The sequence below is a fragment of the Bos indicus x Bos taurus genome, chromosome 14 (assembly GCF_003369695.1).
Source record: "Bos indicus x Bos taurus breed Angus x Brahman F1 hybrid chromosome 14, Bos_hybrid_MaternalHap_v2.0, whole genome shotgun sequence".
Lineage (NCBI taxonomy): Eukaryota > Metazoa > Chordata > Mammalia > Artiodactyla > Bovidae > Bos > Bos indicus x Bos taurus.
Genome location: NC_040089.1, coordinates 24,963,057 through 24,989,503, shown reverse-complemented (window position 1 = coordinate 24,989,503; position 26,447 = coordinate 24,963,057). Strand labels below are relative to the sequence as shown.

Here is a 26,447-nt window from a genome sequence, read left to right as displayed (position 1 = left end):
GGAATAAATTTAACAAAAGAGGACAAGAATTGTAAACTGAAAGCTGCAAAACATCATTGAAAGAAATTCAAAGATGGAAATAAATGGGAAGATAACCCATTTAATGGGTCAGAAGACTTAATTTTGGTAAGATAACAATACTTTCCAACTTGACAGAGTGAATGCATTCCCTATCAAAATCCCAGCTTTTTTTTTTTTTAAAGAAATTTACAACTTCATTCTAAAATTCATATACAAATTTAAAAGACACAGAATATCCAAAACATCTTTAAAAAGAACAAAGTGGAAGGACTCAACACTTCCTGATTTCAAAACTGAGTACAAGCCTACAGTAATAAAAATTGTGCTTGGGACTTCCCCAGTGGTCCAATGACCGAGACTCAGTGCTCCCAATGCAGGAGTATGATCCCTGGTCAGGGAACTAGATCCCGCATGCTGCAACTAAAGATCCCGCATGCTACATGAAGACCCAGCATAGTTAACTAACCACCTAAAAGACTTCGATCCTGGCATAGGGATAGACCTACGTATAGGCTCATGCTCAGTCATGTCCGACTCTTTTCAGCCCCATGGGCTGTAACCCACCAGGCTCCTCTGTCCATGGGATTGCCTAGGCAAGAATACTGGAGTGGGTAGCTGTTCCCTTCTCCAAGGGAGCTTCCCAACCCAGGGATAGAACCCTTGTCTTTTGTGCTCCTGCATTGGCAGGTGGATTCTTTACCATTTGCTCCACCGAGGAAGCCCAGGGATAGACCTACTGATGAAGGAAAAAAGGAGTTCAGAAATAAACACTTAACTGTATGGTCAATTGGATTTCAAAAAGGAAGCCAAGAGATTCACTTCCCCAAATGGTGGAGGACAACTGAATATCAACATACAAAAGAGTGAAGTTGGATCCCCAGTTCAGTTGCTCAGTCGTGCCCAACTCTTTGCGACCCCATGGACTGCAGCATGCCACACTTCCTCAACCTCATAGTAAGTGTTAAGTAAGTGTTAGTCGCTCAGTCGTGCCCAACTCTTTGTGACCCCATGGACTGCAGCCCACCAGGTTCCTCTGTCCATGAGATTTTCCCCAACCTCATACCGTATTGAAAAAATAACACAGAATGGATCAAATACTGTCTTGCTGTATCTTACTGGTTCGCTCAACTCAGGGTAGGCAAGGCATGAGCTAGAAAGTGGATAAAAAGAAGCTGAAAGATGATGGGAGGAGCCGTATGAACTTCAGACTTGTTTATTCTCTAATGGCTGGTACGGCGGCCACAGCAGCAGACATGCTGTGTATTCTCATGGTTGATCCAGTGGATACAGCCATAACGCAGCCTCAAGGGCTTTTCAGGTGGAGCTTATATATGCTGACAGAACAAAAGTGGCCCACGGCCAAGCGGGTACATTGTGACCAGCATGTGCAGTGCTCTCAGTGATCTCAGCTGTTGCACAATCATATATTTACAAACTGCGGGGTGAGAGGCTGCAGCACGAGAGAGAGTGACCACTGCCAACTTGGCTGATTTGCTCTTTCCCTACAAGTGCCTATGTATAAGAGCTAAAACCGTATAACTCTTAGGAGAAAACAGAGCCTTAAGTCTTCACGACCTTGGATTTGGCAATGCTTCTTAGATATGACACCCAAAGTGACCAATAAAAAGACAGGTACAACTTCCCTGGTGGTCCAGTCGCTAAGATTCCGCACTCCCAGCGCAGGTGTCTGGGTTCAAACCCTGGTCAGGAAACTAGATCCCACGTGCTGCACCTAAGACCCAGAAGAGCCAAATAAATATTTTTTTAAAAGATAGGTAAATGGGACTTCAACAAAATTAAACACCTTTGTTCACCCAAAGATATTATCAAGAAAGTGAAAAGACAACCAGCAGAATGGGAGGAAATATTTGAAAATCATGTCTGATAAGGGTATGGCATCCAGAATATGAAAAGAACTCTCAAAAGTAAACAAGAAAAGATGAATACTGAGTTAAAAAAATGAGCAAACGGTTTGAGTAAACATGTTCCAAAGATTTACAAAGGGCCAATAATCACATAAAAACATTTTTACTCATTAGGGAAATGCAAATCGAACCCAGAATGAGGTATTATTTCACACCAACCAGGAGGGCTGTACTTAAAAACATGGAGACAAAAGTAACAGTTGACAAGGACACAAAGAAATCGGAACCCTCTTACCTTGCTGGTGGGAATGTACAGTGGTGCAGCCACTTCGGAAAATAGTTTGTCGGAAAAAGTTAAAAACACACTATTACCGAACCAGGTTTGTTTGCCTGGCTCGCAGCAAGCCAAATGCTGAGACGCTGAGGTTTGCCCTCAGAGAAAGCACTTACTCACAAGACAGCCATGCAGGAAACCTCAGTCCCACCTGCCCAGAGGGGAGGGGCTTGGGCTAATTATGGAATAAGCCTTGGGGTGGGGGGTCTGGAGCGTGGGGAAAGGTGACTGAGGATAAGAAAAAGGTGAAGTCATTCTGGTTGTGCAGGTACAACTGAGCTGCTTGCTTCTCTGTGGGATGCTCTGATGTTTTGGGCCATCTCAGGTCACAAAGTCATGATCAGACATTTGAGCCTGTGCAGTTGGAGGGTCTGTGGTCCCAACCAGGGTTTTACAGGCTTCAGCTCAAATTGGATACACGTTCCTGAAAAACAACTCCCACAAGCCTCTTGTTTAGGCTACCGTGAACCTTCGGTTCAGTTCAGTTGCTCAGTCGTGTCTGACTCTTTATGACCCCATGGACTGCAGCACACCAAGCCTCCCTGTCTATCACCAACTTCTGGAGTTTACTCAAAGTCATGTCCATCGAGTTGGTGATGCCATCCCACCATCTCATCCTCTGTTGTCCCCTTCTCCTCCCGTCTTCAATCTTTCCCAGCATCAGGGTCTTTTCCAAGGAGTCAGTTCTTCACATCAGGTGGCCAAAGTATTGGAGTTTCAGCTTTAGAATCAGTCCTTCCAATGAATATTCAGGACTAATTTCTTTTAGGATGGACTGGTTGGATCTCCTTGCAGTCCAAGGGACTCTCAAGAGTCTCCTCCAACACCACAGTTCAAAAGCATCAATTCTTTGGCGCTCAGCTTTGTTTATAGTCCAACTCACACATCCACACATGACCACTGGAAAAACCATAGCTTTGACTAGACGGACCTTTGTTTGCAAAGTAATGTCTCTGCTTTTTAATATGCTGTCTAGGTTGGTCATAACTTTTCTCCCAAGGAGCAATCGTCTTTTAATTTCATGGCTGCAGTCACCATATCCAGTGATTTTGGAGCCCCCCCCAAATAAAGTCTGCCACTGTTTCCATTGTTTCCCCATCTATTTGCCATGACGTGATGGGACCGGATGCCATGATCTTCGTTATTTGAATGTTGAGTTTTAAGCCAACTTTTTCACTCTCCTCTTTTACTTTCATCAAGAGGCTCTTTAGTTCCTTCTCGCTTTCTGCCATAAGGGTGGTGTCATCTGTATATCTGAGGTTATTGATATTTCTCCCAGCAATCTTGATTCCAGCTTGTGCTTCATCCAGCCCAGAATTTCTCATGATGTACTTTGCATATAAGTTAAATAAGCAGGGTAACAATATTCAGCCTTGGTATACTCCTTTCCCAATTTGGAACCAGTCTGTTGTTCCATGTCCAGTTCTAACTGTTACTTCCTGACCTGCATACAGATTTCTCAGGAGGCAGGTCAGGTGGTCTGGTATTCCCATCTCTTGAAGAATTTTCCACAGTTGGTTGTGATCTACACAGTCAAAGGCTTTGGCATAATCAATAAAGCAGATGTTTTTCTGGAATTCTCTTGCCTTTTCAATGATCCAACAAATGTTGGCAATTTGATCTCTGGTTCATCTGCCTTTTCTAAATCCAGCTTGAACATCAGGAAGTTCACGGTTCATGTACTGCTGAAGACTGGCTTGAAGAATTTTGAGCATTACTTTGCTAGCGTGTGAGATAAGTGCAATTGTGAGATAGTTTGAACATTCTTTGGCATTGCCTTTCTTTGGGATTGGAATGAAAAGTGACCTTTTCCAGTCCTGTGGCCACTGCTGAATTTTCAGTTTGCTGGCATATTGAGTGCAGCACTTTCACAGCATCTTTAAGGGCTTGAAATAGCTCAACTGGAATTCCATTACCTCTACTAGCTTTGTTAGTAGTGATGCTTCCTAAGGCCCACTTGACTTCGCATTCCAGGATGTCTGGCTCTAGGTGAGTGATCACACCATTGTGATTGTCTGGGTCATGGAGATAGTTCTGTGTATTCTTGCCACCTCTTCTTAATATCTTCTGCTTATGTTAGGTCCATCCCATTTCTGTCCTTTATTGAGCCCATCTTTGCATGAAATGTTCCCTTGGTATCTCTAATTTTCTTGAAGAAATCTGTAGTCTTTCCCATTCTATTGTTTTCTCCATTTCTTTGCACTGATCACTGAGGGAGGCTTTCTTATCTCTTCTTGCTATTCTTTGGAACTCTGCATTCAAATGGGTATATCTTTCTTTCTCTTTTGCCTTTCATTTCTCTTCTTTTCACAGCTATTTGTAAGGCCTCCTAAGACAACCATTTTGCCTTTTTGCACTTCTTCTTGGGGATGGTCTTGATCCCTGCCTCCTGTACAATGTCATGAACCTCTGTCCATAGTTCTTCAGGCACTCTATCAGATCTAATCCCTTGAATCTATTTCTCACTTCCATTGTATAATTGTAAGGGTTTTGATTTAGGTCATACCTGAGTGTTCTAGTTTTTTTCCCTACTTTCTTCAATTTAAGTTGAATTTGGCAATAAGGAATTGGCAATCTGAGCCACAGTCAGCTCCTGGTCTTGGTTTTGCTGACTGTATAGAGCTTGTCCATCTTTGGCTGCAAAGAGTATAATCAATTTTATTTCAGTATTGACCATCTGGTGATGTCCATGTGTAGTCTTCTCTTGTGTTGTTGGAAGAGGGTGTTTGTTATGACCAGTGTGTTCTCTTGGCAACCTTGAACCTTGAACCATGAACCACGAACCTTGGTAGACAAATCAAGCTTGATCAGTGAAGGCAGGTGTCAGGACAATTAAATCAAACTTGATGTGAAGTTTATTATTTCTTTAGCAAGTTACAGTTTAACTGATCTAACTGATGAGTACCCTCACGTTCAATAGAGTCACCATATGATCCAGCGAATCCACTCTTAGCTCCGTGTTGTTGTTCAGTCGCTAAGTCATCTCTGACTCTTTGTGACCCCAAGTGCTGCCAGGCTTTCCTGTTCTTCACCATCTCCCAGAGTTTGCTCAAACTCACATCCACTGAGTCGGTGATACCATCCAACCATCTCATCCTCTGTCATCCCCTGCTCCTCCTGCCCTCCATCTTCCCCAGGGTCTTTTCCAGTGAGTCAGCTCTTCCCATCAGGTGGCCAAAGAACTGGAGCCTCAGCTTCAGCATCAGTCCTTCCAATGAATATTCAGGGTTGATTTCCCTTAGGATTGACTTATCTCCTTGCAGCCCAAGGGACTCTCAAGAATCTTCTCCAACACCACAGTTTGAAAGCATCAATTCTTCAGTGCTCAGCCTCATATAGGACCTTTAAAACCTATGTTCACACAAAAAGTTGGATATGAATGTTTGTAGCAGCACAGTTCATAACAAGTAGGAAAAGGCTCTGCCCTCCTTACCTTCCTCCCTTTCTCTCTCTCTCTGTCTCATCCCCCTGCCTGCTTTCTCCTTTCTCTCTCTACCCAAGTTCCCTTACTCTCTGGGGAGCTTGGTTGGGCCCAGCGGGTCCAAGGGACCATGGTTCTCACTTCTTACCTCTGTCCAGTTGAGCTTCATGGATAAGCTTCAGAGGCTCAGCTTAAGGTGAAACTGAAAAGCAAAGCCAGCAACTTCTCTAATTCTAGCCCTTGGGCCTGTCTTTCCCTTGGGCAACAGGAGTTCCCCTGTTACATGGCCTGGCAGGGGCTGCGCTGGGACTGGAACCAGGACATTACAGCATGAAGCCACCCATAAATGAGGCAACTGTGTCTGATTCCATGTACTAGTGTTGATTACATGAGCAAGCATGCGAGGATCTTGGCACAACATGTTGATGCATTGCCTGACCTTTTCTGATCATACACACGATGCTTTCTTTATCAGAAACCAAATAGTGGGTTTGTTCTTCTGTCAATTGCCTGTGTCCCCTTGAGCCTGCCTGTCTTACCTATCTCTGTATCTCCATCACCTAAAAAGTGCTTTACATCTGTGGCGGATTCATTTCGATATTTGGCAAAACTAATACAATATTGTAAAGTTTAAAAATAAAATAAAATTTAAAAAAATAAATAAAATAAAATTCTTTACATTGATTACATGTTCAAGAAATAATGTTTTATATTTATCAATTTAAATAAAATAAATAGCAAAATTAAAAAAAAAAAGAAAGTGCTTTACAGCAAGTGGGTGCTAAGTTAACGTGAATGAATGAAATGTTTGTTAAATCATCTATCTAGCTTAACAGGGCCTTCTATACACTTGGTGCTCAGAACATGTTTGATGAATCAACTTTACATTTGAATGTGCAGGTGGAGTGCTTATTCTTCCTTAATCTGGAGTCAGGCACCCATAGGTTCTGAGCTATAAACGAGGAATGTGTGTGCTCAGTCACTCAGTTGTGTCTGACTCTTTGTGACCCTATGAACTGTAGCCCACCAGGCTCCTTTACCCATGGAATTTTCCAGGCTTCTTGCCAGTATTCTTTACTGGAGTGAGTTGTCATTTCCTACTCCACAGGATCTTCCCAACCCAGGATCAAACCCTAGTCTCTTGCACCCCCTACAGTGGCAGGTGAATTCTTTACCACTAGCGCCACCTGGGAAGCCCGTAAAAGAGGAAGGCTTAAATTCAATTCAGAAAATCTGAGGTTGCATCCTGGATTTGCCACTTCCCTGGTGGCTCATATTGTAAAGAATCTGCCTACAATGCAGGAGACCCAGGTTCTATCCCTGGGTTGGGAAGATTTCCTGGAGGTGGAAATGGGTACTCACTCTAGTATTCTTGCCTGAAGAATTCCATGGACAGAGAAGCCTGTCAGGCTACAGTCCATGGGGTCACAAAGAGTTTGACATGACTGAGCATGCAAGCTCACACACATACACACATGTTCCACCACTGAATTAGTTTTGGTTGTGAATTCAGGAAAACAACTGGTTTGACTCAATTGTTTAACCATATTGACAGCTTATTTTATTTTGAACAATCACACATATGTAAAGTATGTTTACAGCGTTTCTCAATAGAAGGAACCAGTTATGCCATCAGGTTACATAAGCAGATAGCTTGAGCAGTTCTCTCTACTTTCTCTTCCTCTAGTTTGAGTTCCCAAGTTTTGTATGTCCCTGTTCATGGGATGGGGTGTTGGATTCGGGCTCTGTGTTCTCTGAGGCTCAGAACAAGCTCTTCCTCTGAACATCAGCGTGGACCCTTCACTACCCTATAAATACAGAGGAAATTGATAGACTACAGAGGGATTAAAGTGTTTATATAAGCTCGGTTCATGCCAGGCCTTCTGGCAGCTCAAACATCCTCCTTTCTGCATCAGAGCACTTACTTTTTGTCTTGTTGCTGTGGAAACCCCATAGGTCAGAGCCCATGCCAGACACACATGCTCAGCATGTATGTATGTGTTTGTAATAAAAATTCACAGTTTGAAACATAGTAGAGAATAAAAAAGCAAGTAAATGACTTTCCAGTTCAGCTGGCATTTGCCTATTTCCTGATACTCTGATCACTGCACTAGCCACACTGAGATGCCATGGCATCCAAGCCTGAAACGGTGTGCTTGACTCCTCAGGAGACCTTGCAGGTATTTACCTGCAACCCATGAAGAGTTGTGATGACATAAGGAGCATCTCAGTCCCCACTCGGCAGATTAGAGGCAGCATGTTAGGGGTGTGATGGGTCCTTGTGCGGACAGGACGGTAGAGAGAAGTGACATCCTAGAAGGAAGATGTAAACCACAAAGAAAAGTATGAACATGGACATCTGTGTCTCTGCTTTTCCTCAGCCCACTGAAGAAAAGGGTGTGTGTGTGTCCTGGGCTTTTTTTTTCTAGAAGAGGGACAGTGAGAGAAGAAGTAGGAAGAATAGATGAGGCTAAAGGGAATCCAGGTTATATCTGAAAGGAGTTTCGTGGTGTGCTGAGAGGGGATGGGGAAGACAAGGCTTAAGAACATTTTCTTGGAGTTGTGAATGTACTTCTCCTTTAGCATTTTGAAAACATTCTAATTTTGACAAAATTAAAAATGCACCGGAAACTTCAGATAATTTCTAGAGGCCCCAAGTACCATTTTTTCCACATTTGTCATTTGTTTGCTTGAGAGGTTAAACTGGTTAACCCAAGGGTTAAACTGGTTGGCTCTTAGGTTGTGTTTACTCTGATTGTGACATTCTGTTGTGACAGCCCAGTTAATGTAAAGGTTTCACCTTTGATGAGTCATATAGAAAACAGACACAGGAATTCAAAAAGGCACACCAGTCTAAATGTATTTAATGGGTGCAATGCCCTAGAAATATCTAAATGGACTGAAAAGTCTATGTACTGCTACGGAATGGTGGATATTCATGACTATGATCACAAATCCCCCATGAGAAAATATTTGTAGTTTCTGTTTAAGGAGGCAAAAAAGCATGAAATGAATCTATGGATTCTGTAGCCAAGAACTGGAGACCAAGTACCCACCAGTAGAGAATCAGTTAACTAAATAATAGTACATTTAGTCAATGGAAGACTATACACACAGAAAAAAAATGAAGAGATCTTACAGATACAAATGTAATACATACAGATGTGTGTTGTCATGGGAAACATTCACGATATTCATTTTTTTGTGCTATATAGTCTTTAATGGAATCCCACCTTTGCATGTGTGTCTATGTGTGACTCACCAACTATCTCCTCCTTGTCGAGTCCAGCGGTCCTTTCTCTGTCCTCTTCCTTGACCTTAGAGTAGCGTGTGATGCACTCATCTTTCTTCAAGGGCATCTTCCTCTTCCTGTGACACTGTATTCTCTCAGTTTTATTCCTGCTGTTTCTTCCCCATCTCCTCTTTGTCACTCTCTGACTGATCTCAAGAAATGGGCTGCTCTGGGGTCTGGTGTTGGATTCTATTCTTTTCTTGGGCTTAATTGTCTCCCTGGACTTCCTGTGGCTCAGATGATAAAGAATCTGCCTGCAATGCAGGGGACCTGGGTTTGATCCCTGGGTCAGGAAGATCCCCTGGAGGAGGGAATGGCAGCCCACTCCAGTATTGTTACCTGGAAAATTCCACGGACGGGGGAACCTGGCAGGCTACAGTCCATGGGGTTGCAAAGAGTCTGACATGACTGAGCGACTCACAACTTTCAATTTCACATTGTCTCCCAAGGTGATATGATATAGTTTCTGGGCTCTAAACATCATTCAAACACTGATGACTTGTGATTCCTATTTCCACCTTTGACTCTTCTCCCTTGTTTCAAACTCAAGTTCAATTGTTAACCTGACAACACAGCAGTCTGTGTAGCTGAAGACACTGTTCTGATCTGCCGCCCTCCAAAATCTCTTTCCCTTCTCTCAAGTGTCCTGTATGTGACTGAGCTCTTGCCTGTCTTTTGTCTTACATGTTAACCAAGCTTCCCCTCATTCACTCTGCTCCAATGTATCCTACATCCTTTCTGGTTCTTAGATAGACCAACCTCATCCTTAACTCAGGACTTCTGCATTTGCTCTTTCTTCTTGAATTTCTCGTCCTTGTAGTTTTGTCTTGGCTAATCCCTTGATCTCAGAGGAGCAAGTCACCACGCCTACAGTTGCTCTCATGCCCTGATAGCTCTCTGCACTTTGCCTTATTTTATGACTTATATTTTATTATCTGTCTCTCGACGAAAATAGTGCCTTCATTAAAGCAGGGAATCAGGTCTTATTAATACCTGTAGTCAGAATACCTTTAAAGAGTTCTTGGTACAGAATAGACGTTCAATCACTACGTAAGTGTGCAAAGAAATAAAGTTTGGGAGGATATACACACCAAACAGCTAACAGTTCTGAGTGGGGAGATGTGGCAGAGGTAGATTATGAGTTGACTTTCCCTTTCTACTAAGATATGTTTCAGTTAGTCTTGAATTATTTGAAATTAAGCTATACTCCTTTAACAATCAGAAAAATTAATAAACTTATTTTCAATTAGAAAAAAGTGGTTGATAAAGTTTTGATGCTTTAAGATAAACTGTGTTGTGGGGAACTTGCCTGGCGGTCTAGTGGTTAAGACTTCACCTTCCAGTACAGGGGGTGTGGGTTCAATCCCTGGTCAGGGAGATAAGATCCTACATGCCAAAAAGCTAGAACATAAAACAGAAGGAATATTGTCATAAATTTAATAAAGACTTAAAACACTAGACTGTGTTTAGCTGGAGGATAAATTTTTGTGGGAAACTTTCTCTCTTGAGGGTGATAGGTAAGTAACATGTTACTATATATAGTAAAATCTCTCTGCTTTTGTAAAAGCACTGAAACGTGAAGCAGCAGAAACATTTCACTCAGTTCTCTTTCCTTTGAACTTTACAGCTCTCTCTCTTGTAAATCATTTAAATTGATTTCTTTTTAAAGGTAACAAGATCAAATCATTAGCTTAATGATAACTTGTACTTACTTTTCTTTGCCTTATTATATTTTACATCTCTATTTGATATGTTCATCTTGAACAGGTTTATTTGTTCTTTTCATAAGAGTCCTAAATTTGTAATACTGGCTGTCATTCCCAGGTCTGAATGTTAAGTCAACATATGTTTGAGTGACCTTCAACTTACCAAGTATGGCAGGCCTCTGATTGTTTTGGAACCTCTTCTGATACTTGTGGACTTAGTTCAAGGCCAGTTATTTTATTTTATTTTTTTACCTAATAGGGATGGTTAATTGTTTGCTTTGATCACTCAAGTGAAGCATCTTACCATGTATAAAAAGTCTAGCTGGAGTCTGTTGTTACATCCTTACCTTTCTCATCACAGACGCTTCTCCTCAGAGGTTTCACATTAGATTTGCAAAATGATGAGCCTCTCTTTGATTTGGGGGATTGTTATAGCAGTGTGTTGTTGTTTATACCTACTTGGAATGAGAAGAAGGTAAGTTTTATCTTTAAATTGCATTTTTGTTCATTCATTTAAAGTTATTTAACTTTCATTGTTATACCATAGAGTTGGTTTTCTGTACTTACAAATGCTGGCATTTTCTTACTTAATATTTTTAAATTAAAAAAAATTTTAAGTATCTTTTTTATTATATCTCACAAGAGATATAATGGCAATGTTTCCTTTTTAGCATTGAAATATATTAGTCTTAATGTAAAAATGGACAAACTTGTTAAACATCACTGACAGAAACTTTGTAAGATCTGTGTGTGTGCGTATGTCTGTGTGTCCACGTGTGCATATAAAGTGTGGGGTAGTAAGGACAGATGTGGTCAGTGGGATCCACAGTTCTATCTCGTAGATTAAATAGATGCTCTGACTAAATAAATGTTCTCTTTTTAGCTAGTTCTTGTGCACTGTATACACTCAGGCTGAGCTGGACAAGAGCATAGAGCCTGCAGTGATCATCCTGTTATTCTTTTTTTTTTTAAGCTTTATTTTATGTATTCATTCAGTTTTAGCTTCACTTGGACTTTGTTGCTGCAAGGGCTTTCCCTAGTTGTGGTGAGCGGGGGCTACTCTTTGCTGTAGTGCTCAGGCTTCTCACTGCAGTGCTTCCTCTTGTCGTGGAGCACGGGCTCTAGGTGCTCAAACTTCGCGGGCTTCAGGAGTTGGGATGTGTGGACTCGGTGGTTGTGACTCGCTGGCGCCAGACCACAGGCTCAGTAGTTGTGGCACATGGACTTAGTTGCTCCTCGGTAGGTCAGATCTTCCCAGACCAGGGATCAAACCCATGTCCCCTTAACATCAGGGTTAAGAATCTATTATTATTACTAATGATAATCAATCATGGTGAATTGGGAAACTGCTAAACACATGAGACATCACTTATTTGTGTGCATCATTTACAATTGGTTGAAGAAATACAATAAAGTCAGATATATCCACCATAATTATTTAACTTCTGATTGGTTCAAAGAGCATTTGGGGGAGGGCATATAAATATTCTCAACTATGTCAGTCTCCAAAACAGAATTACCCACTGCATATCTTCAGCTATGTAGGTTGCTATGGGTTGTCCACCTTTTAACAGGTTTTTTTTTTTTTTCCTTTTCAGTATTTTAATTCAGGCTTAGTAATTTCTATTTTTAATTAAACTGCTTACCTGCAAACTACAAAAATAAAAATCATTATTTTATGCTATGTTATTCTACAAAGAGGGAGAGTGGTTTCTGTTGGAAAATAAATGTTTATTTTATTAAATGAAAACATTTAAAATAGCATGAACATTAAATTATAATGCTAGATTATAAGAAAGAGCATTAAATTATAATCAATAACCATGTCAATACCTATCTTATTCAATTTCATTCTATAATGTGCTAATTTCTCAGATTCCCCTCTTCAACTATCATTACAGAATAATGTTTAAACTATGAAGATTTTTAAAACTTCAATTCTGCAATCCTTTCTGTCATTCAGTATGCTACCTTTAGAGAAGACAATAAAATAAAACATTTTGAGATACTCAGGCAAACAATGCCTAGAAACAAATATAAACACTACAATGTAATTTCATTTCTACACTGAGAGCAAAAATCTTATTGGCCTTGGTTGATCCTTTTATCCTCATGATTGGGAAGAATGAGCAGCATATATTAGACATTTAGTAAGGGCTTCTCGGGTGGCGCAGGGGTAAAGGATCCCCCTGCCAATGCAGGAGATGCAAGAAATGCGGGTTTGATTCCCTGGGTCAGGAAGATCCCCTGGAGATGGAAACGGCAACCCACTCTAGTATTCTTGCCTGGGAAACTTCATGGACAGAGGAGCCTGGCGGACTACAGTCCATGGAGTTGCAAAACAGTTGGACATGATTGAGCATACTGTACAGAAACACACGTGTGCACACATACATATACGTGTTTGCTGAATGGATGCATGGATGGATGGATTTATCTATCATTTTTACCAACATATCATGTTACTAAGTTAAGATGACTCATTATTTTAGTAAAGGAGCAGGGCCCCATCAACCAAAAAAAATCAATAAACTATAGAGTTTGAAATTTGACATCAGTGGTAGTAAACTTAAAATAAACAAAGAACTATGTACAGTTTTCCATATTTACCATCTTGTTTCTTACAGGCAGATGGGCGAACCCCCTCTGGAGAATGGGCTGATTCCGTATCTGGGTTGTGCTCTGCAATTTGGTGCCAATCCTCTCGAGTTCCTCAGGGCGAATCAAAGGAAACATGGTCACGTTTTCACCTGCAGACTGATGGGAAACTATGTCCACTTCATCACAAATCCCTTGTCATATCATAAAGTACTGTGCCATGGAAAATACTTTGATTGGAAAAAATTTCACTTTACTGCTTCTGCAAAGGTAACCAGATTTGCATTTACATAACATTAGACTTGCTTATTTTCTACCTTGTCTATGTCAATCTATTTAACCATTCTGATGTACTTCAATTGAAAGACAGAGATGTTGAAGAGAGCTACACTTACATGAAGATTCTTAGAAACACAATAAACCAAATTGGACATAATCTCTTGGTACTAACCATTTAAAAAGTTGAAATAGGTATAGATTTGTCATTTTCTAACCAGTTTACGAGGGTGAAATAAAAACTAAATGTTTTACTGGAGTAGACGGTACTGTATAAGACAGATTAAAAACTCACTCATGTCAATAATTTTTACACACCACCCAAAGTGCACGTGGGAACTTAACGTTCAATAGTTGTTTTACCACACTCATGCCACACAATTGTTTAATTTTGTTAAGGAATTGTCCATATATTTTGGCATCACTTTAAAAGGCTCTTCTACAGAGAAAAATGAATCAATATTAACTGAGTTTCTGCAAAGAAATATTAGACCTGGTCTCTGCTCCTAAGTAACTTAAAATCTGGTTAAGATATATCTACAAAGAATATGAAAGAGAACCAGTGATAAAAAAAAAATTCTTCAAACTTCCCTGGTGGTCCAGTGGCTAAGACTCTGCACTCCCAATGCAGAGGGCCTGGGTTTGATCCCTAGTCAGGGAACTAGATCACAGATACCTCAACTAAGAGTTCCCAAGTACCCTAATTAAGACCCAGTGCAGCCAAATAAATAAATAAACATTTTAAAGAAATACTCTTGATTAATGCCAAATTAACATGCAAATAAATGTAGAAGCATAGAAAAATAAGAAAGAGAACAGCAGAGTGGTACAAGGAAGGAAGTTTCACTGATAATCTGGGACTTAAAGTTGGCCTTGAAGGACGTGATTTGGCCATTTATTTGAAGAGTTATTTCAAATATAACTGCTATGAAATTGCAGGTGGGAAGGCTGGTTCCCCCTCCTCCCCTTTTTTAACAAGTAGAGAATCATGAAGAATCACGCTGTTTACTATTCCTGCTGCTAAGTCACTTCAGTTGTGTGACCCAATGGACCACAGCCTGCCAGGCTCCTCCGTCCAGGGGATTCTCCAGACAAGAGTACTGGAGTGGGTTGCCATGCCCTCCTCATTTACTAGTCCCGGGTCAGGCTTAATTTCTTTTTCTCCCCACATTTTATTGCCCATCAGGCATTTGGACACAGAAGCATTGACCCGAGCGATGGAAACACCACTGATACCATAAGCAAAACTATCATCAAGACCCTGCAGGGTGACGCCTTGAGCTCCCTCACGGAAGCCATGATGGGAAACCTCCAGCTTGTCCTGAGACCCCAGGGGCCACCACAGCCCCCCACACCCACCTGGGTGACCGAGGGGATGTACTCCTTCTGCTACCGGGTCATGTTTGAAGCTGGCTACTTGACGCTCTTTGGCCGCGATCTCGCAGGGCAAGATGCCCAAAAGGCGCTCATTCTAAACAGCCTGGACAACTTCAAGCAATTTGACAAAATCTTTCCCGCCCTGGTGGCTGGCTTCCCCATCCACGTGTTCAAGACAGGACACTACGCCCGGGAGAAGCTGACGGAGGGCTTGAGACTCCAGAAGTTCAGAGAAAGAGACCACATCTCAGAGCTGGTCAGATTTTTGAATGACACATTCGCCACTTTGGACGACACAGAGAGAGCCAAGTCACTCCTCGCAGTCCTTTGGGCATCGCAAGCAAACACCATTCCAGCCACTTTCTGGAGCTTGTTTCAGATGATTAGGTAATTAGCAGATTATCCATTAATTTCTTTATTTTAGTTGAAAGCAGAAATTCAACCATTGTAACTCAAAGAAAAACTCATGGTACCTTCTCATGCTGTCAATCATGAATGTGGCATTTACCCTCGTAAATGTTCAACATTTACATCGGCTCATCTGATCCTCTAAAAAGAGCTGTGACCGGTAAATGCATCTTATAGAAGCAGAGACTGATCATCCTGGGGAAAGGAACGTACTGGTACAGGGTCAATGAGGCTGTCTGCACCCAGAGCCCTTCTCCTTAAGGCCAGGTTGTTCTTCATGACGCCTCTTTAAGTGCATGAATTTGGTCTTTATAATCATAAAAATATCCTTATATGATTGCTGATGAACTGTCAGCAAAAAGGACAGTGCGTGCATGCTTGCTAAGTCACTTCAGCCTGCCTACATTAGCTGTTTTTTCACTCAGTGGTTGCTGTAATACTATTTGACCAACTCTAATACCTATGAATCAATCATAATATACTGTTATTGATGGAATTTAGCTAGATTTTGCCTTTTAAATTCAGCTCAGTTCAGTTGCTCAGTCGTGTCCGACTCTGCAACCCCATGAATCGCAGCACGCCAGGCCTCCCTGTCCATCACCAACTCCCGGAGTTCACTCAGACTCATGTCCATCGAGTCAGTGATGCCATCCAGCCGTCTCATCCTCTGTTGTCCCCTTCTCCTCCTGCCCCCAATCCCTCCCAGCATCAGAGTCTTTTCCAATGAATCAACTCTTCGCATGAGGTGGCCAAAGTACTGGAGTTTCAGCTTTAGCATCATTCCTTCTAAAGAAATCCCAGGGCCAATCTCCTTCAGAATGGACTGGTTAGATCTCCTTGCAGTCCAAGGGACTCTCAAGAGCCTTCTCCAACACCACAGTTCAAAAGCATCAATTCTTCGGCGCTCAGCTTTCTTCACAGTCCAACTCTCACATCCGTACATGACCACTGGAAAAGCCATAGCCTTGCCTTTTAAACACTGTATATAAAAAAAAAACTTGGATGCAACATAAACTTTGCATAACGTGATTTCTTTCCCAAAGGTTAGTCTTTTGGGAATTTGACATTCAAACGTTTTATTGAATTATTCCAGTTAAACTGGATGTTGCACAGACACAAAATTACTCTTCAATTGGATTGGGAATGCCAAAGTTCTGTTGAGGGCTTCTAATTTTATGTCTTTAAAATATATATATTTTTTAATTTCAGATAAAAAACTCATCTGTCTCAAAGATTAAATGTCTTCTAAAATGTTTACTTCGGAAAGCTCTGTCTGGAGTAAATTCACATATTAACAGCAAGGTTACAACAGCAGTTTTATATCCTATAAGCAATAGTAGTGATTTCCTGACAGTCATGCAGAAACATCAATCAGATGTTTCTGAGACTGTGATCCTGGTCCATGGACACCTCACCACGTGCTGAGGATCCAGTGAGTGTCAGTGTCCTAACATTCATTTCACAGGTCCAAGTGTCAGAGGAATACATTATCATACAAGTGGAAAAGCTGCTTCATGTGGAATCATAGGGATTTTAAGAGTGAATTTAAATTTCCTTTGGCAGTTTAGCTAGTACTTTAGAATCGTTATCTTGGAGGCAACTTTCTCTCTCACTTGCCATGTAATGACTACTTTGACCACTTAATCCTCACTAGAATCACTTATTTAAAAGTCTAGCCAAAGTTTTACTTTTATGTAGCGAGACCCTTTCATCAGTTCTTGCTGATATCCAAGGACTTAAAAAACTATAGGGATTTCCTTGGTGGTTCAGGGCTAAGACTCCATACTCCCAGTGCAGGGGCCCAGATTCGATCCCTGGTCAGGGACTAAGAGTTCACAAGCCGCAACTAAGAGTTCACACGCTCCAACTAAGGCCTGGAGTAACTAGAAAAATACTTTAAAAGCACAACTATAAAACAGAGTAAAAAATAAATGGGAATGTCCCTGTATCACCTTCTCTGTATCTTGACCTGTATCTGATTAAAAGAAGGGGGAAATGCCTATTTGCAGACTTTTTGGTAGAGAAAAAACTTATGCTCTGTACATCTTTTCTTTTCTCTTAACTTTTCATAGAAACCCGGAGGCAATGAAAGCGGCCACTGAAGAAGTAAATAAAACACTAGAGAATGCTGGTCAAAAAGTTAGCTTTGAAGACAGTCCTATTCATTTGAATCAGACACAGCTGGACAACATGCCCGTGCTAGGTGTGCTTGTGTGTGTGTTCCGTGTTATTTTCTGTGTCCTCCTACCCGCGATCGTCAGCTCACATCACACACTTACTTGTTGCAGGCGTTATGTCCCATCTGACCCTCCAGCAACCCTATGCCTGGAGACTAGTACTGTTTCTATATAACAAGTGAGCAGACGGGCATTTACAGGTTACGTCACAGCCTGGGATGGGATGGAGGAACCAGTGACAGCCTGACATGGAGCTCTTGACCCTATACTCTCAAGCTCTTCTCTGCACTTCCTCCCTTGTTACTGCTTTTACCACTCTTCTTATAGTTAGTACATTATTCGTGTGCATGAAATCAAAGGGGAAAAGGTATCACCATGAAACCACAATTAGCTGCATGGGTTGGGAAATGGGGTGGACGGTTATTTCATTGAAAAATGTTTGATTCTCTGGATTTTATAGAAATACAGAAGTACTATGTTTTTAAGTAAGAAAAAAGTTTTCTCTTGCTTTTGTTACGTTTCTTTAGAGGAAAGAAACCAGTGTATGCTTTCGGGGCAGTGTGTCTTAGCGGAAGGGACAGGGAGGCAAGAAGCACGGGCCCCGTGGGAGGACTCTGACTTGCTGTGGAGACCTCGGACATGTCATTTCACTTTGGGGACCTTATTTTCTCATTTGTGAAATCAAGTGCTAACGTGCTATGATTTTATGCACAATTGTGTGATGAGCACTTAAAGCACGACAATTAAAAGGACAGAAACTGGAAGGTCTCATCATATATTTCAGCTATTCTCAGCATGTTCTTTGTGTCCCTTTATGTCCCTACGAGAATGCAGGGTGTACTCACATAACCCCAGGCAGTGTAATGATAAGTACAGGTTCTTATAAACACCGAATCCCAGGGATGGAAGAGCCTGGTAAGCTGCTGTCTATGGGGTCACACAGTTGGACACGGCTGAAGTGACTTAGCAGCAGAAACAGCAACATAGACACCAAAGTGAAGCTGCATCTTGAACAAATATTTCCATAAAAAAGTGTTAGTATATTAAATATCAAAAGTGATAAACTTTGAATAATTCACATAAAAGTTATTTACTGATTTTTTGTAATTATTAGATGTCTAGTATCATGTAGAAATAAGATTGTTTTTCTCTAAAATTATGAAAGTCTAGTTCTCATTGATGATCAAGATTATATCAAGAGATTATAACTCAGATTATTGGATTAAAAATACATTAGGCACAACTAAACCATTGATCACAGCACATAAAAAAGTTTGAGAAATTTGGATCTGGCCAGCTTCCCCTAGTCTGTTTAGGTTTGTGTTACTGGCTGCTAGGGGTATATCAGACTCTAGATTACATGGCCTTATAAATACTTTGTTCTTTCTTCTTCTTTTTCTCTCCTCCTTTATTCCTCTTAAAATCTTTAGACAGTATCATCAAGGAGTCTCTGAGACTTTCCAGTGCTTCCCTCAACATCCGTACTGCTAAAGAGGACTTCACTTTGCACCTCCAGGACGGTTCCTATAATATCCGCAAAGATGACATCATAGCTCTTTATCCACAGTTAATGCATTTAGATCCAGAAATCTACCCAGACCCGTTGGTAAGTGACTGTTCATCAAAGTTCAGTGTCCGGGTGATGTGTACTCAGACTGAAATAAAGAGGAAATTTACCACTGCAGAATTCATTTGATCATTGAAACCACAGGGATTGTCTCTTTTATTAATGTCAAATATTCATATTATATTTTGGAGAATTTGGATGATGGCTGAAATTTTAATTTTTATTCTTGGTATTTGACATCATATCTCTACTAGAGGCTTCCCTGGTGGCTCAGCAGTAGAGAATCCACCTGCCAATGCAGGAGACACAGGTTCAGTCCCTGGGTCAGGAGGATCCCCTGGAGGAGGAAATGGCAAACCACTCCAGTATTCATGCCTGGGAAATCCCATGGACAGAGGAGCCTTTTGGGCTACTACCCATGGTGTTCCAGAAGAGTGAGACATGACTTAGCGACTAAATATCAACAACAACAATCTCTAATAGATTATATCTGCAGTTGCAATAATAAAGCTGCCTCCTTCCTTCCTTAAAAAGTGCCTCTTCCCAAGTCTAGGAAATTAGAGGCTAATATACTGACTCCTCTAATTTCTGATGTAAATCCTTCTTTCTCGTTCTGCCTAAGGGAGGGAGGAACTAGTCACCCAGGTAGGATGGTAGGTATAAAGCTCTCCCATTCCCCTCAATTCTCTTTAAATTCCTATTTCTTATTACTTTCTGATTCAAGGTAGGGTATGTGCTATGTTACTCATATATTGGATTAAAAAAGAAAATAACCCTTTGGAACTTCCAGGTTTAGAAAAAGATTCTTTTTAAACTAGCTTATGCATTTGTTTCCTTTGTATCTTTATTGCAGACTTTTAAATATGATCGCTATCTTGATGAAAATGGGAAGACAAAGACCACCTTCTACAGTAATGGACTCAAGTTAAAATATTACTACATGCCCTTTGGGTCAGGAGTCACTATATGTCCTGGAAGATTATTCGCTGTCCAGGAAATCAAGCAGTTTTTGATCCTGATGCTTTCCTATTTCGAACTGGAGCTTGTGGAGAGCTGTGTCAAATGTCCACCTTTGGACCAATCCCGGGCAGGCTTGGGCATTTTACCACCATTATATGATACTGAGTTTAGATATAAATTCAAGCATTCGTGAACATATGCTTGGAGGCCCCCTGGTGCTGTTACAAGGCTGCGGGCACCATCACTCACCGGTGCCCTGTGGGCAGACGTGTTTAGTGGCAGTACGACGGTGCAGCAGGTTCCCTTCTGCCCAGCAGTGCTTGCTTGTGAATCTTAACGTTTTGGTGATGGTTTCCAGATGCTGTTTCAGACTCTGCAAGTGAAAAAAAAAAGAAACTAGTTTCTAGAAGCCCAATAATTTGTTTTCATTTGAATAAGTCTGTGAGTGTTCACATTGCCAGGAACTGAACTTTATTATTTTCAGAGGAAAAAGTCTTTTTTTTTTGCTTGTTTTTTCCCAGAGTATTTGGCAAAAGTTCTTCTTTTTTTGTTTTCCTAAGGAAACTGTTTTATTTTTATATAAACCTCCCACGGTTATACAAAAGGTACACATTCACGTTTTAGTGAAAATGCATGACTTTCTGATCAGATATGGGGCTCTTTGGGCATAGATGTATATTACAGAGGATATTTTAAAGGATTATATCATGCCTTTTAATAAAAATTTTTTTCAGCTTTCCTTATATCTAGTATTTATAGCTTTTAAAATGACTGTCTTGATGTCTTGAGAACATTAAAGATGGTCTTACTATATTCTCTTTATATTTAATTTATTTTTGCTGGAAACTCTAATATCTGTGTCAGGTTTCAATCATTTTACCTACACTTTTATTAGATTTCATATTAATTGGAAGATTTTTTTTCCAGAAAAGGCAGGTTTTTTTCTGATGTTATTAACATGCATCCATGAAAACAATGTAGCTCTCATGTGATGTATTTTAAAATTAAAATTGGATGATAATGACCATCTGAATGTTTTGGATATGAAACTGCAAAGAATTCATTAAATTGGCATTGTGTTTTATTTGAAAACTTTTTATCTTTAAACAAGTTGTAATCAAAGGAAATATAGTTTAGGCTATAGGACAGTGTTCAGCTACTGTGTACAACAGTGCTTTAGTGAAATATTTTAAGTACTGGAGTTATGAACTGTAATACTTTACTGATATTTCTCTATGTATATATTGTAAATTATATTTAACTTTTTCCTTGCACTACAAATACTAAGATATATTGTAATATTTGCTAATGTTGAAATGATTCACTTTTCAGAAATAAAAGTGTGAATTTTTGTTTTAAATTTTTAAGTATTCCAAATGTTTAAAGCGATCACCTACTAAGTTACAACAATTTTGCTCATTTTGCATCTCATAGAAAAATCAAAATAATTATTCACTCAAAAATCTCCTCCATACTTTATAAAATTCATTAAAGATTTTAAATCTATTTATTTAATTCATTAGTAATTGAATTTATTAATAATATAACCATGGGATTATCTCCCATGTAAGTTATTTTTCATATCAAGAAAATTAAACTCATTTACATGTGCCCCAAGATTAACAAAATCCCCTTTTACAAAAAATTTGTTTTAGACTAAATTTCTAATATGGTTCCCTAATATATTTCATACAGACACATCCTGGAGATATAATGGGTTTGGCTCCAGTTCAGTTCAGTCGCTCAGTTGTGTCCGACTCTTTGCGACCCCATGAATCTCAGCACGCCAGGCCTCCCTGTCCATCACCAACTCCCGGAGTTCACTCAGACTCACGTCCATCGAGTCAGTGATGCCATCCAGCCATCTCATCCTCTGTCATCCCCTTCTTCTCTTGCCCCCAATCCCTCCCAGCATCAGTCTTTTCCAATGAGTCAACTCTTCGCATGAGGTTGCCAAAGTACTGGAGTTTCAGCTTTAGCATCATTCCTTCCAAAGAACACCCAGGACCGATCTCCTTTAGAATGGACTGGTTGGATCTCCTTTGGTTCCAGACCAACCCAATAAAGCAAGTCACAAGAATTTTTTGGTTTCTGAGTGTATATAAAAGTTATGTTTTTACAGTATATTTTAGTCTATTAAATGTGCAATAGTATTATACCTGAACAAACAATGTACATACCTTAATTTAAAATACTTAATTGCTAAAAAGTGCTAATCATTACCTGATGGTTTGAACTTCTTTCAGAATTGGAGTGAGTCCTCTCAAACCCTGCCACTGCTTTAGCAACTAAGTTTACGTATCCTCAGTTCTTTGTTGTCACTTCAGCTACTTTCATGGCATCTCCCCCAGGAGTAGATTCCATCTCCAGATACCACTTATCAGAAGAACTCATCATATGTTAAAGTTTTATCCTGAGGAAGCAGCAACTCACTCACACCTCCAGACCCCATTTCTAGTTCCCCCCACTATTTCCACCATATCTGCAGTTATTTCCTCCACTGAAGTCTTGAACTTCTCAAAGTTATCTATCAAGGTTTGGAAACAACTTTCTCCAAACTCCTGTTGATATTTTTGACCTCTTCTCATGAAATATGAATGTTCTTAATGGCATCTTGAGTAATGAATCCTTTCCCTAAGATTTTCAAATCACTTTACCTGGCTCTAGCAGAGGAATCACTGTCTATGGCAATATATACTTCTTATGAAATACATATTTCTTAAAGAATAACACTTGAAAGTCAAAATTACTCCTTGATCCATGGGCTGCAAAAAAGATGTGTTAGCAGGCACGGGAAGAGTAATTAACCTAATAGTTCATCTCCAGCAGAGCTCTTGGGTGACCAGGGGCATTGTCAAAGAGCAGTAATATTTTGAAAGAGATCTTTTTGTCAGCATGGTAGGTCTCAACAGTGGGCTTAGGATAGTCAGTAAACCATGTTGTAAACATACGTGCTGTCATCCAGGCTTTTCTGTCCCATCTATGGAGCTCAGTCAGAGTATGTTGAGCATAATTCTTACGTGCCCTGGGATTTTCAAAATGGTAAAGGAGCATTGGCTTCAACTTAAAGTCACCAGCTGCATTAGCCCCTGATGAGACAGTCAGGCTGTCCTTCAAAGTTTTGAAGTCATGCATTGACTTCTCCCCTCTAACCAGGAAACCCTGAGATGGCATCCTCTTCCAACACAAGGCTGTTTCTTCTACACTGAAAACCTGTTGCTTAGTGTAGCCACCTTTATGATTATCATGATTAGCTAGATCTTCTGGGTAACTTGCTGCAGTTTCTACATCAGCACTTGCTGCTTCATTTTGCACTTCGATGCTATGCAGACAACTTCTTTCCTTAAATCTCATGAACCAACCTCTGCTGCCTTCAAACTTTTCTTCTGTAGCTTCCACACCTCTCTCAGCCTTTACAGAACTGAATACAGTTAGGACCTTGCTCTGGATTAGGCTCTGATTAAGGGAATGTTGTGGCTGGTTTGACCTTCTATCCAGGCCGCTAAAACCTTCTCCATATCAGCAATAAGGCTGTTTCACTCTCTTATTTTTCCTGTGTTCACTGGAACAGCACTTTTCGTTCCTTCAGGAACTTCCCCTTTGCATTTACATCTTGACTAACTGGGATAAATCTGTATGCAGGTCAGGAAGCAACAGTTAGAACTGGACATGGAACAACAGACTGGTTTCAAATAGGAAAAGGAGTACATCAGGGCTTTATATTGTCACCCTGCTTATTTAACTTCTATGCAGAGTACATCACGAGAAACGCTGGGCTGGAAGAAGCACAAGCTAGAATCAAGATTGCTGGGAGAAATATCAATAACTTCAGATATGCAGATGATACCACCCTTATGGCAGAAAGTGAAGACGAACTAAAGAGCCTCTTGATGAAAGTGAAAGAGAGTGAAAAAGTTGGCTTAAAGCTCAACATTCAGAAAACTGAGATCATGGCATCTGGTCCCATCACTTCATGGCAAATAGATGGGGAAACAGTGGATATAGTGACAGACTTTATTTTTGGGGGCTCCAAAATCACTGCAGATGGTGACTGCAGCCATTAAATTAAAAGACGTTTATTTCTTGGAAGAAAATTTATGACCAACCTATACAGCATACTAAAAAGCAGAGACATTACTTTGCCAACAAAGGTCCATCTAGTCAAAGCTATGGTTTTTCTAGTAGTCATGTATGAATGTGAGAGTTGGACTATAAAGAAAGTTGAGTGCCAAAGAATTGATGCTTTTGAACTGTGGTGTTGGAGGAGACTCTGGAGAGTCCCTTGGACTGCAAGGAGATCCAACCAGTCAATCCTAAAGGAAATCAGTCCCGAATATTCATTGGAAGGACTGATGTTGAAGGTGAAACTCCAGCTGATGGGGCCACCTGATGCAAAAAACTAACTCATTGGAAAAGACCCTGATGCTGGGAAAGGTTGAAGGCAGGAGGAGATGGGGACGACAGAGGATGAGATGGTTGGATGGCATCACCGACTCAATAAACATGAGTTTGAGTAAACTCCAGGAGTTGGTGATGGACAGGGAGGCCTGGCATGCTGCAGTCCATGGGGTTCAAAGAGTCGTACACGACTGAGTGACTGAACTGAACTGAACTGAACTGGTATGAGTCCTAGCTTTCAGTCTGTCTCAGCTTGGACATGCCTTCCTCACCAAACATCATCATTTCTAGCTTTTGATTTATGAGAGACATGGGACTCTTCCTTTCACTTGAACACTTAGAGGCCATTGTAGGGTTATTAATTGTCCTAATTTCAATTCTGTGGTGTCTCAGGAGATAGGGAGGCCTGGGGAGAGGGAGGGAGACAGGAGAACAGCCAGCAGATGGAGCAATTAGAACGCACACAGCATTGATTAAGTTCATTCTCTTACTTGAACATGGTTCAGATGGTTACAATAGTAACATCCAAGATCACGGATCACACCATAGCAAATATAATAATAATGAAAATATTTAAAATATTTCAAGACTTACCGAAATGTGACACAGAGACCAGAGTAACAAATGCTGTTGGAAAATGGGGCTAACACACTTGCTTGATGCAGGGTTGTCACAAACCTTGTTAAAAAAAAAAAAACAAAAAACAACAGCATCTGTGGAGCAGAATAAAGGGAAGTGCAATAGAATGAGGCATGCCTGTCTCTTGCTGAATGTGTCCACACATCTTTCCACATCTTTATTCTTGTATAATAGGGGTTGCCAGTCCATAGCACTGTGGGCCAAAGGTGTCCTGTTTGTGTACAGATTGAAACCTGAGTGGTTTTTACGTTTTTTATTGGTTGGACAAAATCAAGAGAATAATATTTCATGACATATGGAAATTACACAAAGCTCAGATTTCCATGTCCATAAGTAAACTTTTTTTTAAATTTATTTTTGGCTACGCTGGGTCTTTGTTGCTACACAGGGTTTTTCTCTAGTTGCAGCGAGCAGGGACTACTCTCTAGTTGCAGCGCTCAGGCTTCCCGTGGTGGCTTTTCTTGTTACAGCGCATGTGCTCTAGGGCATGCAGACATCAATAGTTGCAGCTCGCAGGCTCTGTAGCGCGGGCTCAGCAGTTCTGGTGCACGGGCTTAGTTGCTCTGCAGCATGGAATCTTTGAGGACAATGGATCGAACCCATGCTCCCTCCACTGGCAGGCAAATTCTTAACCACTGGACCACCAGGGAAGGCCCCAAAGTGAAGTTTTATTGCCTCTTTATTAGTGCTCTTGTCTAGGTCTGCTCTTATAACGCAATCACAAAGCTGTGTAGTTGCAACAGAGACCACGTGGTTGCAGAACCAACAAGATTTACTATCTGGGCCTTTATGGAAAATGTTTGCCAACTCCTGCTGTAGAGTAATCCCAAAGGTTGTTTTGTTCTATAATTTTTATTAAACTTCTGAAAAGTGTACTAGTATATGAGATTTTTGTTTTTTCATTTAAAAAAAGAAAGTATGTGAGAGGGCTACATTAAAGCAAAAACAAGGTATAATTTTCTTGTAAATGATCTTATTTTAGAACTTTATTAAAGGCTAAATTTTCCCATTTAGTCAAGACATTTTTATTATGACTCTAACCATGACCCCATACAGTATTGCAATGTTAAACTATGTCCCACCCTTCCACACAGGAAGGCCTTCCCTCAACTCACTAGCAGCTTGGACTTGTTAACTGTGGAATCTCACGTTGCTCTCAGGATTAGTTTGAGTCATTTTTGCAGTTAGGATCAAAGCCTTGGTCTCATTAATAGAAGATGAAATGCCAACACCATAGTCACCAGCCCCCTTCTCCATCTGCCTGGGCTGACACCAAGTCCGAGGCTCAAACCTAGAAAGTGACACCAAGACAGGGACACTGATGTTTCAAAGAGAACTGCAGATTCAACGTCACTTGTCTAAGCTCTCGTTTTAGTCAGAAACTGACATCTGGTGAAGGAGAAGTGAT

The 26,447-nt window shown here is 40.6% G+C and overlaps 1 protein-coding gene and 1 non-coding gene across 2 annotated transcripts; both read left to right on the top strand.

Moving 5' to 3' along the window:
* Nucleotides 1-10,943: 10,943 nt before the first annotated feature.
* Nucleotides 10,944-21,364, top strand: LOC113904194 (cholesterol 7-alpha-monooxygenase). The gene is made up of 6 exons (XM_027561028.1): nt 10,944-11,114; nt 13,267-13,507; nt 14,700-15,277; nt 17,371-17,501; nt 18,906-19,081; nt 19,896-21,364. The coding sequence occupies exons 1-6, from the start codon at nt 11,038-11,040 to the stop codon at nt 20,193-20,195; spliced, it is 1,503 nt and encodes a 500-aa protein (XP_027416829.1). The 5' UTR covers nt 10,944-11,037; the 3' UTR covers nt 20,196-21,364.
* TRNAG-CCC lies at nt 14,102-14,174 on the top strand. Its single transcript has one exon. It is a non-coding gene; the product is annotated as a tRNA-Gly (tRNA).
* Nucleotides 21,365-26,447: the final 5,083 nt, after the last annotated feature.

What these genes read in the sequence shown, in the direction of transcription:
- LOC113904194 (XM_027561028.1), top strand. Translation starts at nt 11,038, where the DNA reads ATGATGAGCCTCTCTTTGATTTGGGGGATTGTTATAGCAGTGTGTTGT. An exon ending in AGCTTGTTTCAGATGATTAG is followed by an intron (nt 15,278 to 17,370) that starts GTAATTAGCAGA and finishes AACTTTTCATAG; the next exon opens with AAACCCGGAGGCAATGAAAG. An exon ending in GGACAACATGCCCGTGCTAG is followed by an intron (nt 17,502 to 18,905) that starts GTGTGCTTGTGT and finishes TAAAATCTTTAG; the next exon opens with ACAGTATCATCAAGGAGTCT.